The sequence below is a fragment of the Poecilia reticulata genome, chromosome 3, assembly GCF_904066995.2.
Source record: "Poecilia reticulata chromosome 3, P_reticulata-male-v2, whole genome shotgun sequence".
NCBI lineage: Eukaryota > Metazoa > Chordata > Actinopteri > Cyprinodontiformes > Poeciliidae > Poecilia > Poecilia reticulata.
Window position 1 is genome coordinate 6,051,760 of NC_088832.1, and position 14,015 is coordinate 6,065,774.

The 14,015-nt window shown below is 42.2% G+C and overlaps 1 protein-coding gene across 1 annotated transcript in view; it reads right to left on the minus strand.

Moving 5' to 3' along the window:
• adamts18 (ADAM metallopeptidase with thrombospondin type 1 motif, 18) overlaps positions 1–13,535 on the minus strand; it is a 67,885-nt gene extending 54,350 nt beyond the window's left edge. Inside the window, exons 1-3 of the mRNA XM_008404874.3 lie at positions 13,041–13,535; positions 12,669–12,750; positions 9,866–10,179 (exon numbers count right to left, since the gene is read on the minus strand). Coding sequence (XP_008403096.2) covers positions 9,866–10,179; positions 12,669–12,750; positions 13,041–13,142 — 498 coding nt within the window. The 5' untranslated portion in view covers positions 13,143–13,535. The remainder of the gene's footprint in view (positions 1–9,865; positions 10,180–12,668; positions 12,751–13,040) is intronic.
• Between the last annotated feature and the right edge of the window lie 480 nt (positions 13,536–14,015).

Sequence of the window (14,015 nt, forward strand, 5' to 3'; positions counted from 1 at the left end):
ATATTGTTAATATTTTTTGCATTACTTCTTCTCTCAGAGGATTCCCTTCAGTTTAATTGAGAGTTCGTTTTGGTCTTTGAAGTGTCTCCATTAAGAAACCGTCACAGTTCAGATTAAATACCTAATGTTTTATTGGAAAAAAGGCATATGAAATTATTTTAATAAAAGTTTTCAAAAAATATACCAAACTTCTGGTCAGTCTTGCCATTTCCCTATCTTCCAACTGCAACACTCTGTTGAGTGTCAAAGTGACAATAGTGGGTCAGATTTGATGCATGAGCACTGTTTGTTAAAGCTACAGCATACACTTGAACACTTCAACGCTGGCCATTAATCTTGTGTGAGAAAGACTTTGCACATGCTTAAAAAAAGACACAGACGTACACACACACACATACGCACCCCTACAAACACAGTTTTTTTCCCTCTTCCTTTCATGCACACACCATCCATATCCATCCACGCTGAGAGCCTGACCCTCCTCTCCTGCTGGCATCTAACGGTGGTCACTACATCACTGTCAGAATCCAGACCACCAGGGAAAAGCTCCGGGTCACTCCGCTGCTGTATCACCGAGCCCCCAGCTCTAAAGTCATAGAATTATGGCCAACCTGGAGACGTGACTGGAGGCGGGGAGACATTCCAATTTGTTGGCCTTTGGAGAAAGTGGACAGGTACAAATAGCTTGAGAGCTTTCTGGGAATCAGTCATTTGAGTTTTTTATGTTTTTTTTTTAAACTTTGGAAACAATTGGAAGGTGCTGTGGTGGCGCAGGGGCAAAGCACAACCCACATATTGAGGACTCAGTCCTCGTGGTGGTGGTTGCAGGTTCGATTCCCAGCCTGGTGACATTTGCCACATGTGTTCCCCCTCTCTCATTGCCCTCTTTCCTGTTGAACTACTTTCAAATAAAGGCCACTAGAGCCAACAAAACCTTTAAAAAAAAAAACTTTGGAAACAACCTGCAAGATCGGAAGTAGGTTGCCCAAAACAGTAGAAACACCATTTGTTTCTATTATTTGCCATATGCTTAAGGTTTTAATGTAACACATATTCAGATCTACAGTCTTAGGGGCACGACAAGCGGGAGGCGATGTCACTCCCTCTCTATTAATTTCCTATAGGTAACAATTGCTTGTATTTCTTCGGCCAACTGACACGCGAATGTGTCGTGGAACCCTGTTACAGACTCCAGTCCCTCTTTCCTTTTCGTTGTTGTAAGATGACAACACACATGTGGGTATAAATATACTTTCTCCAGACAATGCAAACAAAGCTTGTGAGTGACTGTTTCTGCCACAGCATCATTTCTCTGTCTTTCCCTGAGCTGGTTTTGAAATGCCTAATTAAACTGAAATGCTGTGATCAAAACAGTAGTTCTCCGACTGGATCTCAGCTCCTGATTGCTCCCTTTGCACTGTGTTCTGCAGCCTCAAACCTCATCAAGCATCACTAACAAGTCCTGGGAAAAGAGCAGAGGCTCTCTTCACACCACAGGGAGCCCCTCAGAACTCTCCTCTCACAACAGTCACCGCTGGTTGCCACAACACGCGGCACCGTGTCAACGACAGCCGTCAGACTGCAAGTTTGATGCGAGCGCTCTGAAAGGACGACATGGAGGGGGAAGGGCTATTTCGGCAGCCTTTTTTATTTTGTCTTGCATGGAAGTGTGCAAGCACACAGTGAAGTAGTAAATTGCGATACAGGGAGGGGTTGCAATCAGTTCATCACATCCCCGTCTTTTCATCCCTGACCAGATTCTCAGCCTACTGCGGCAAACTGCCCCTTAAAACAATTAACCGAACAATACACCAGTGGATTTAAAAACATAGAAAGCACCAGGTCATAGAATCAAATGACACTTTTATCTCAAGTTTCCATCCAAAATAATGAAGCTGGCATGCAGCTAGAAATGCTAGCTTACATCATCAGAGGTCGTCTCTTTATGGCGTTCTCCCAATCTTTGAAAAGAAAAAAATAAAAAGGCCTTACTAGGATTATATTATATTATTTTACATATTAGAATGCTGACACAAATAATTCATGAAAAGCTTTATGGGAATAAGTCGGAAATAAAAAGGGAAAGTCTGTGTTTTTAAACACCACCGGACTTGTGGGTTACCAGGTCGCTCTGTGAACTTTCTCTGCAGTGTGATGCTCTTGTTCTTGTTTTTGGAGCCATTTGCAAGCTAACCACAGCGGTCACCCTAACATACTGTGTCAGAATTTGAGGCTCCAACTGTGTTTCATGCACACCAGCCCACACACACTGCTTATGTTTACAGCAAAGTTATACGAGTACACACAACAGGCGTGGGATGTTTTACCACGAGGGACTTTTGATGTGTTAAGATAATCATGCCCTTACACTAACACTATGATCTGTGAAGTCGCAGACAACTTTAATTCTTTCCTTCTCCAACTTTGAGGCCACATAATAAAGTTGGTTGAGACGTTTTGGCAGGAAACAACTTAGAAAGGTCAGTAAACCGTTTGTCTATCACTGACTGTTGCTTGGCTGACAGCTCCTGCTGTGATGTTGCTGTGTCTTTATTTGCATGAGGAGACGCTAATCAGATTGCATCACTTTGGATGCATTTAAATGCAATGTGCAAACAGCTGGGCTTAAATGAGGCAATTTGTGTTTGAATGCGAACGGTATGACACGGTATGTGCACTACACCTACCTACCTTTTAAAAGTATTTATGCGCCATTTTCTAATAAATGTTACTTACTTATATCTATATCTATAGCTAATATTGAGCAAAACCAAGGACCAACTTTCACAAGTCAGCTACAGTATTTTTGGGAGTATAAGTCACTTTTTTTCAATTTGGACAGTGCTGCGACTTATAGTCAGGTTTTTTGTTGTTTTAAAAGGTTTTACTGGCTCTAATGGCCTTTATTCAAAAATGGTCAGACAGGAAAGTGGGTAATGAGAGAGGGGACATTTGCGGCAAAAGTCACCAGGCTGAGACTTGAACCTGTGATGGCCTGGTCAAACACTAAGGCCTCCTTACGTGGGTTGTGCTTTGCCTCTGCACCACCACAGCACTCCTTTTCATGATGCATTTTTTTAACTGAAGTTAATTCATACTGACCGACATGAACGAAGGAGCATTACAATCTGCTACATGCGGGCTGAAAGGAAGATGGGCGGAGCTGGAGAAACAACTCCACAGTTGGGTGTTTAAGTAACTGTGAGGCTTGTGAATGGTGCAGTTGCGTCTCCACCTCCTGGTAGTTGCCAAGGAGGTGAATATATGACTTTGCAGGTCGGCCTTCTTGGTGCTTCAATGAATGCAACCACCTCTCAATTACCCCAGATTTATTGCAGGCATTTCCACTCTGCTGTGAACTTCATCAGAACATAGGCAAAGCCGTTCCTGACCATCCTTATTTAGCAGACATTGTCGAGTCACAAACTGCCAGCAGACTAACCAAGTCCAGGCCAAGACTAACAGTTTCTGTTTGTCTTCAGTTACCAGTTTTTTTAACAAACTATGTGTCACCAGGACCAACGTTGACGAAGTCCCTCTCATGTCTGACCATTTCTAAACAAATGCTATATGTCACGAACTTATTGTAAGTTGTTGCACAGACATGTCCAGCGGATGTCCGCTTTGAGTCTGCACTGTTCTGCCTAGAGTACACTCAAACACACATGGAGTGACATGGGGACAGCATGAAAATGCTACTGCACAAATGAATCAACAAGTTGTTGCAAGTCGACCAAAGAGTGAGTGAGTTGATGGCACCAACCTTTATTACCTGGCTATGAGAGATTGATCGACCAAAGCTTTTCCTCTGCCTACGTCCCCCAGAATGCTGTACGGTTCTGGATTGGAGTTCAGTGAAATTATTGAACATTCTATCGGATGTGTTTTCTATTGATGTTGTTCATGTGTCTATCACACATGTGATAGACACATGTGTCTATCATGTGGGTCTATCACATGAACAATCTATCTATCACATGATAGACGCATGAACAATGTCTATTGTCAATAGCAATAGACATCATTATTGTTTTTTGCCCAGCCATAGTTTATAGTCAAGGATAAAATTCACCATAATTTTATGTACTAACTACACAAACAGCTACCTGACCCGCTCACAACCTAGCTAGTTCATTTGATGCTTCATGAATGTTGCAGAATATAAGAATTGAAGCTCTGTGGTTCTAGTAAATAGGGGGATATCTAAAAAACACCCAGGTTCATTGAGGAACATTTCTCAAACACAGATGGTTTAATAGCAAGCCTTGGACAACCTTGGACAGTTCCTTCCACCTTTTCTGCTTTGACTCACAACTGGAAGCCGTGCATTGAAAAGTCATTAGATGATGTTTTGCACGGTGTATCGATGTCAGGGCTCAGGAGGTGGAAGCGGAAAACAAATGGTTTCATTTGCACTTTCCTCACTCTGGATCTGACTGCTCAACCTGTCTCTGACCTGTCAGGGCCTGGGAAAAGGTCACAGCTAAGAATCATGGTGGGCTCTTCCACGATCAGACAGACAGACGCTGGGTGTTTCCAAGGCTGGGATGTTTTTAGTTGGAAGACTGACATGTGACATGTTCATCTTGTAGGAACTTAAATTTGTTCAAGAAGCGTGTTGTAGGAATAGCCAAGGTGCCTCAGATATATATTCTGACGTTATGAAGGGCTTGGCAGTGCAGGAATCAGATCAGCTCTAGTCTCCCCAGAAGAATCCTACCCTGGCAAGGGGGGCCGGGTGCACAAAGGGGAGCTGTAAATCACTTCAGTTTTCTGCATTTACTGCAGCGCTGAGCAGCTCTGAACTTGTTCTACATAGTAGGAACCTGTGTGGTTGACACCCACCAACCCCCAAAACAACCAAGCAGGGAGGATTGGGGTCAAGCAGCGTGGCGACCCCAAGGAAAAAAAGAAGACCCCCACCGACAGCACCCCCCCATCCACTTCTCTTACAAATCACAGAGCATTACGCCTGCAATGACATCCTTTTATCTCTCGCACAACACAGAGGAAGACAACTTTATTGAGAGGAGAGGCGTGAGTGCGGTGCTCCCTAAAGACGGGGCGTGTGAAAAACAAAGAGCCCGGTCGGCTATCGTTGAGGATTTACAGTAGAAAATCCCACGTTGTCATCAATCCATCTAGCTGAGCTCTTAATGCCACCTTGCCCTAGTCTTTATTTCAACAGCTTCCATCTGTTTAAATGAAACCACTGGCTGCAGCTTGGCGCAGTAGCTGGAGCTGACACCTCCGTTGTTACAAAGTGGGCTGGGTTCAGGAACCCTGTTACATTCTCCAGCCCCTCTTTCCTCTTCGTTGTTGAAAGAAGACAATAAAAATGAAGATCAGAGACTCTCCTTTTCTCGACACCTTCCCCTCTGCTCCACTACCCTTTGACGCCGACTGAGTCGACCGCTCTCGGTAAAGAAAGTGATGGACTCATTGCTCTCTGTAAAGAGACCATCCAGGCTCCCAGGGAGTTTCTACCCCAGACAATAAATTCACATTACTCTCGCACAACACTTTCACTCTCTCTCTTTCAGCCCCCACAGCCCAGCTTGGATCACCTCTCATTCATTCCTTCACACTCTTTGCTTTTCTCTCTGTTGGGTTCTGCTTGTAATCTCTCCTTTTTCTGACTGCCTATCTTCCAGTGTGTTGCCTTAATCCCAACTTAATCTTTTATTTGAACTCATCAGTGCACGGAGCAGGCTCATATCTCTCCGTCCCTCATTTGTACTTAGTAAAATACCCCAAGCAGAAGGCCGGATGTAACGGGGGTTAAATGGCTGGAGTTGACCAAATCCTATCACTAGAGACAGAGATGGAGAGTTCAGAGAAAGCATTTCTTTCTATTTGGTAAAATTGTTTTTAAAACAAAATAGTGAAGTGAGTCATCTACAGATTTTGGCACATGGAACCACTGTGCAAGGGCAAGGCTTTTGGGGTACGTCTCTATTGTTATTGCAGATTTAAAGGACCTCCGCCACAGTCTCAAGTAGGGGTACACAAACTGAGGTTTAATTTAACCGATCTTTAAAAAGCCTTATTCCAAACATGTCCGATACCAATTTATTTTTTTTGACAGGTCAAAATATAGCTACAAAGTTGCCAAGCTGGCAGAAATGGGGTAACTCATTATAAAGGTGGGTTTAAAACGTTAATGGTTTAAAACTGCCCAAACTTTCCATACTTTTATTCCTATAGTTCAAAGTCCTTTTATTGGGAGACCAGAGACTTTGTGGAGGGACTAGAAGTACAAAGTAGATAATAGTGTTGACCCTTCTTTACATGTTGCTTTATGCTGCTGGTCAGCTGGCTGAAAGAATTGAACAACACTTTTCTCTCGCTTGCAAGGAACTTTTTTGCCTATTTATACATAGTAAGACCCGCCCCATGATTTGAGTATTATGTTTAGCATATGCATGAAAAAAACCCAACACTGAATAAATGTTTTTTGAATACATTGAATAACCGTAATAATTAGAAGTGAACTGATTGCAGCTTTCTGATCCGATCTGAATCAGATTTAGACCAATACCAATTTTTTGTCTGAAAAGTCAATGTGCAGACAAAGTCACTAAGTTGGCAACAGTGGGGTGACTGCTGTTAACCGAGGACAGAATCTGGTTGTCTTGTCTGTCAGTCAGCCCTTTCTCATGGCTGATTTCAAGACCTTTGAGGAGGTGGATAGGATCAGTGTCTCATGTAAGTAATGATTGATTGCCAATTTCCTAAAATTAAAGAAATCAGGGCCACCTAATGGGTGGACCCCTAGTAATAATCCTCATTTTAAATTATTTTAGCAGCTTCAATACTGTTATTGGTTTTTATGCATTGAAGATACATTTTTACAGTGATAGAGAGAAATTGTGGATATCTTAATTACAGATGGACTGATCCGATATAAATATCGGTATTGGCCCTGATATTGAAAACAATTCTAGATCATGCCCAATCCATAAGGGCAGATCTATCGAGTCTAATTCTATGCTTTGTGCTGTTAGTGACATCATGCTTTATTATTTATTTTACATTGTATTTAGAATTCCTAATTGCACTTTCTGAACCATTTGAAAGGTTTGTTGCAGTTTATTTTTTATATGTTTGACCAAGTTAGTTGCTTCTGTCAGTTTCATTTTCTTTATTATTCTTTTTCATTGGCCTTTATACTCCTAATTGCATTGAATGAACAAATTAAAGTTTTGTTGTTTTTACATGTTTGACCAAACCTGTGAAGCTACTGGTGTATTTAAGTTCTGTACTGGTGCAGAGTAATCAAATAAATTTGAAATCAAACACATTTATGTCTGTGTTTAAAAAAAAAAGAAATACTTTCAATTCAGTGCTGTCTTATTCTATTCAATATTCAGAAGTGAAAAAAGTGGATCGGTGCATGCCTAGTGTTTATCCTACGTTGGCATATGCTGAAGATACTGTACCAGCCCACGTCTAATACAGATAGCTCCCAGATCAAAACAATCGTTATGGCCCATTCAAACCCAATCACAACCCTGCCCGGATGTGTCCTCGCATCGCCGTAAGTGAACGGGTCAGTGGTGTTTTACTGTGAGTGGAAGCAAACCAAATGAAAGGGACAATGTGAAGATTAGCAGTGCCAACCAGGCGACTCAAACGTCACCCTGGCTTTAATTGCTGCGAACGAGAGGAGATGTAGAGGGAGGGCAAACTGAGGACAGAAAGAGCAGAGCAGGAGGAGGAAGACAGGCAGGGGGTGAGAAGATCTGTGGAGGCTGGATGAAAAATGGAGGAACAACTTTTACGGCGCTCTGACGAGTCCATCTGGTTGAAGCTGGTGTGGGATGTGTCAAGGAATGTGTGAAGCTCTGCCGGCACCTCGTAAACCACAAATGAAAGCCGAGGACCTTGTAATTACAGCGTCTCTGTGGTTTAAGGGGAAGTAGATGTCTTGATTTCGAAGAGTCTGAATAAATCAGAGAGAAGGAGGAGGCTCTTGGTGTGTAAAGCAACAACTTAGAGCAAAAATTTGCGATGTAGAATGCTCTTAATTCTTGGGTAACATCTATAAAATCAGAATATGATCAACCAGTTTAAATGATGTACTGAAAAACACTCACCCATCAAAAGTTAGGAAAACTAAAACTATGGATTGCAAAAGATCAAAACAATGTTGTACAAAAGTATCAATCAGGAGAAGAGTACAAAAAAAAACCAGAATTATTTATATCAACAATAGTTGGAGGGAAAAAAATGAGGTATAAGAATAATATTATAAAAACAGAAGTTAGACTGTGATCAGAGACACTGCTAACAGACCGACAGACTTTGAAAGAGGTGAAGAAATTTTCAGTCTCCTGCATTCTTCACAAGCATCGACTAAAAAGTAGGGTTGTAAGAGATGCGTTGTTTTTTTTTGTTGTTTTTTTTATAGAAAACACTCAAGTCTAGCTAAAATCTCCCAGAATCTTCCAAAAAAATGTAAACCTGGATCAAAAACATTATCTGTTTTTGGTTTGTTTTACTAACACCATTAAGTTCTGACCCAAGTTGAGAGTAGTGGTGGTACAGGGCTGGAGCCTGTGACCCATATATGGAGCCCTCAGTCCTCTTTACAGCCGTCAACCGTTCGATTTCCGGCCCATTGACTTTTTCCACATGTCTTTCCCCTCTCCCACAAAGCCACTTTGATCTTGATTCACAATCACAATAAAGGCCACTTGAGCAAAAAAAATGTCTTTAAAATCCCCAAAAACCTTCAGGTGTCAGCTAAAAAAGTGGAGTTTAATTTTTCAGAATCATTGAGTGAAAGCACACAAAACCCACAGTCCAGAACTAAATTAGACAGCAAGTTTCTAAAGTGATCTGGGGAGGGCTTTGGACAAGAGATGTCATCACAATCGGGATTGATTTCAAAAGAAGTGCAAGGTAAAGTGGTCACATATTGTCAAGTAAAAATGGTGATGTGGGATACCAACAAGAGGTGCTTCAACTGAGTTTTAAATTAAGGGTGTGCACACTTCAGTTATTGCACTGTTTCCATCTGTTTGGTCTTCAGTTGAATTGTATTGGCTGAATGCCATACTATGTAAAAAAAAAAAAAAACTTGTTGAAATGATTTATGATGTTCAAATTCCTGGCGTGCACTTTGGAGCAGTTGGAAGTAGGGGTGCGCTGATTGCCAATCTTTGAAAATCCTGACATGCCAATTCCGATTTTGGTTGATACCAACTTGTTTTGTCTGAAATGTTGCTAAATATAACAAGAAAGTTGCTGAGTTGGCAATATTGGAGTGATTATTAACTGCAAATGTGCAGACATAACCTGGTTGGCCGGTTTGTAAGTCAAACCTCTCTCACGGGAGAACAGAAGAGGACATAGGCTGATTTTTAGACCTTTGTTAAGACAGATAAGCTCAGGGGATAGCAATGCAATTATCGGCCAATTACTGATCTCCCAGAATTAAGGAAATTGGTGCTGATAAATCGGTGTACACCTAGTTATTAACACTGTTGCCTTGCAGCAAAAAGGTGTACCTCTCGCTCAATGACTTCTCGCCAATAGATGGATGAATGCTCCAGGGTTTTTTTTATATATATTACTTAAGCCTAGCACTTTGACATTTGTACAGACAGTAGCAGAAGACAGTATGTCTTAGGAAGTCAAGTCAATAACCTTGACCTGGAGAAAAGTGTCCACAAAGTATTTTAAAAACCCAAACAGCTGTTCTCTAATTCCTAAATACTATAAGTGACAATATTAAAACTTAAAATAATACTGCACTACTGTTTCTTTTTTGGGAGAGGGTGGGTGGGAGGGGGGTAACTGCACACTGGAGTTTTTCCATCTCTGCAACTTTTACCACAGCTCCGAGGAGTCCACTTACCAGTCCAGAACACGTTGATATGGCGGCCGAGGAGGTTGACACGTTGCGAATAAATCCCTGATACAAACAGTGGTGGAGCCCCTCATCGCTCTTCACCGTGGAGATGCCGTCCAATCCGACCGTCTGCACGGTGAATCCCGGCCCGACCACAGAGGACGGAAGCAGGTCCAGGTGCATGTCCTGCCCAAAGGCAGACAGCTGATAGTGCAAGGAAAGAGACAGAGACCTCCTGCTGCGACGGCCTCTCCTGGTGACATCGTGCGTCAGATATGTGCCATCGGAGTCCACCTCCACTGGTGTTACAAACACGTAGTCTGAAGGAAAGGAATGGACAAGTCAAATAGATCCATAGAAGTATGCAGTTATACAACAGACAAACACAAAGTAGCACATAATTGCTAAATGGCATGAAAATTATACACAGTTTTTCCCATCCATTGTCTACATCCGCTTTTCCTTGAAGGGAAGCAGGATGGGCTGGCATCCATCGCCAATGATCACATAACTCTTGAGGAGCTGCAGAGATCCTCAAGAGCTCAGGTGGAAGAGTCTGTTTACTGGTGAACTATAAGTCTCCATTCCACAAATCTAAACCAGTAAGAGGTGATGTTTGCAGTTTGTCACAAGTCATAAAGGGCAGACACCAAACTTGGAGTAAGGTGTTCTGCAATCATCTCCATGAGAAAACATAATGCTGGCCATATCATGTTGTGAGGGTGCTTCTCTTTGGCAAGAAAAACTGGTTGGAGTTGATAAGGAAAGAAAAAACTGCTGGAGGCCAACAAAGATGTGAGACTAGATGTGCAAATCACTAATTTCCTTAATTTGGTGAGGTCAGCGATCAGCCGACACTGACGAGAGATCGATCTTATCCACCATTCCTATCTACCTCCGCAAAGGTCTGAAAATCAGCTGCTGTCCCCTTTTGTTCTGCCAAGAGAGAGGAATGACTGGCAGAAAAGATTGGTTATCAGTAGAGATGTGCCGATCAGGTTTTTTCCTGCCGATACCGATACGATCACCAATCACATAATTATTATACTTTTAATCATAAGCACTACCGTTTACATTATGTGGAAAAAGGAACCATAAAATCACCTTAATTTAGACAAAAATTTGTTTTTAATAACTTTTTCCAAGAAAAAAACAAAACAGGCATTGTGCAAATTGTACTGCTATCTGTAATACTATCTCTAAGACTGAAAACATATGAGGGCTCTGAAGAGGCTAAATAATGCAAAGAGTCCAAATAAAACCTCTCAACATTGCCAACAAATTCAAGTATAAAACTTAACATTCAAACGCAAATACAGGTTCCATTACAATAAAGACCCACCTTAAGCCACCTGAGTTACTGAATGAAACCTTCCTGATAGCATGGCGGCTAGCTGATTACTGCTAGTTCTGAGTGGCTGTTTCTGACTGAGCGGAGTAATTATGCAGAACAGGGAGGAGGCAGAGGAGATCAATTATTTTTTTTAGAGATTATCTGTCTCATGTTAGGACAGCGAAAGTTTTAATACGTATATAAAATGTATTTTTTTAGGTTAGATGCTGCAGCTTTAAACAGAGGTTTGGTGTGAGAGTCACTACCAGGTGGAGCAGAAGCGGCACTCCGTCTGTGAAATATTACTACCTGTAGCGCGTAGCAGCGATTCAACAGCGAGAGCAGAACCAGCGTCTTACATCGCAGCTCGAAGACTTAAATAATTTTGCGGGTTATTTGTTTAGCTTTCCGACAGTCATGCTAATCCGGGTGAGTGTTTGTAGCTGCACGCTGTTTTACCTGATGTATGTCTTTTTTTACTGCAGTGAGCCTCGATGTAGCCAAACTCTGTTAAGTGTGACATGGTATTGTTTTGATGCCATTTTAGATGCGTTGTGTTGATGCATTTTGACCTGCTTCAATTTTCCGCCGCAACATGCAAACTTCCCCTTTGACTCAGAGCGTTATAGTTCCACATTGCTTAGGATTTGTTGCTGCGCGTTTGCGCAGAGTGAAGGAAAGAGGAGACCAGCTGCACAGGCAGGCTGCGAAATGAGATGCAGGTGATCGGTTTGTGTGATCGGCAACAAGAGACCATGATCGGCGATCACCGATCATACACTTTTTCACGGAAATCGGCCGATTATGATCGGTGGCCGATCGATCGGCACACCTCTCAGCCAATACAACTCTACTTGAAACTGCAAAGGTGACAGAGACATACACCAAAACCCTTACACCTGCGTAAAACCTGAGGTGAGGGATACAAATTTTCACTTCACTTTCCTGATTTTTACTTTTCCTTCCAGTTCACATAAAATCCCAATCAAACACATTCTGACTCAACAAAACTTAGAAAAACTCAAGGTGTGTGAACGTCTCCTGTAAACCACACAGTCTATGCAGCACATAGATACACAAGCACATTTTTTATTATGTTTTCTATCTTTTTGGGGTAAGTCCTTCAACACTGCGTGCTTGGGACTAAGTCAGAGTGTGCAAATCATCTGCACAGTTTCTAGAAAGCAGATGTAAAGATTCCCAGAAAAGGGGATCCTTGAATGGGTTTTGCACTACCTGCCTCTCAGACTGCATGGAGCAATGGAGACATAACGTATCTTAACGGGGGTTGCTGAATTTTAATTACACAAGTAGCTGGGATGTCACCCAGACAATAAGCTTGTTTTCACTTCAGACTTTCTCTTTGCCACCACTCCAGCCAGCTGTACCCGTCGCTTCATTCCCATTTGCTCTATAACCGTGGAACAGTGCCAGCTGGGACACAACATCCAGAGATGTCAAAAGACAAGCACCTACCATAATTTAATCCGTGGCTATGGCTGGAAGAATAGCTGGCCGTAGCAGAATGGGAGGCGTGTGTGCAATAAATGTGCAGAGTCTGCAAAAAGAAGAGAGAAAAAGCCATCAGTGGACAGGTAGCAACAGGTTGAGAGCAGAGCTGGAAACTGGATACCATAAAGAGGTGATGAATGGAGTTCCTCTGCTGCAATATGAGTTTTACACTTAAGCTTAATTTGGCATCACTTTTCAACACAATGAATGAAAGTCAGTGTGAAGCTGCCACAGAAAAATAAAATTAATAATAATAGTAACGATGTTTGTTTCTCTACGTTTCAAGTTCACACGTCCTGAGTATAAAGGTGAGGAAAATAACTCTTGCCGACATGCCTTAACGATGTTCCAAGTCAAGAAGGTGGAGAGAAACTTGACTCTGCTGCAGCCGACCGGCGGGACGGGTAAAGTCCATATCAATAGAAACAGGCAGTCCATGATGATGGCATGCAGAGCGGACACCTCCGAGGTTACCTCCGAAAAAAGCGCAAAAGCAACAACAACCTGCGGCAGCGCATAATGAAGTAAACTCGCATTGTTTGGTGGCTCCGCTCCGCTCTGAGAGTTCAGGTGAAGTCAGCTGGCTGTAGCGGCCGGTCGGGAGCGCTCATGAGTGCGTGTGTGTGTGTGTTAGTAGTCAGAGTGTGTGTGTGAGTGTGTTAGTAGTGAGAGTGTGTGTGTTTTGATGAGGAGCGGACCGCAGTAGCGCGGGTTATCAAGGGGAGAGGCGCTAACTGAGAGCTGCACTCAGTTCGGCTCTGCCAGAGTCGGTGTGCTGGATGAGCCATAAGTCAGCTGCAGGCAGCCAATCAGCTCGCAGTATCCTTCTGCCTCGCGAAGATGAAAAGGAAAGAGATTCTCCTCATGGCAACGACAAACTATTAACGTTACGTTCAGAGGCAGCTCGGAAATGTTTCTTTCGAACGCTAAGTGAGGATAATTACTTCAGAGGGCTCTGTTTTTTCTGTTTTTCACGCTGAATCAAGTTGAGGAAATACGTGTGATTCACGTTCTCGTTATAAGGTTATTGTAAATGTTTCACGTCATCTAATAATACGGAAATTACTGTGACATTTTCCGAAAACTAATTCACTAATTCGGACGTTTGTATTTCTGGTGGAACTCAAAGTAGATATTAATCTCGAACCATGAAGGCGATGGATGGAAGTCCAGACATCCCATCGCGTAAACAAGAAGGATTTTCGTTCAGGATGTTATTTAAATAAATAAATAAATAAATAAATAAATAATATTGTACTTAGTCTAGTAGTCAGAAAGTACACAACTGCATTATTAATTCTATAATATATA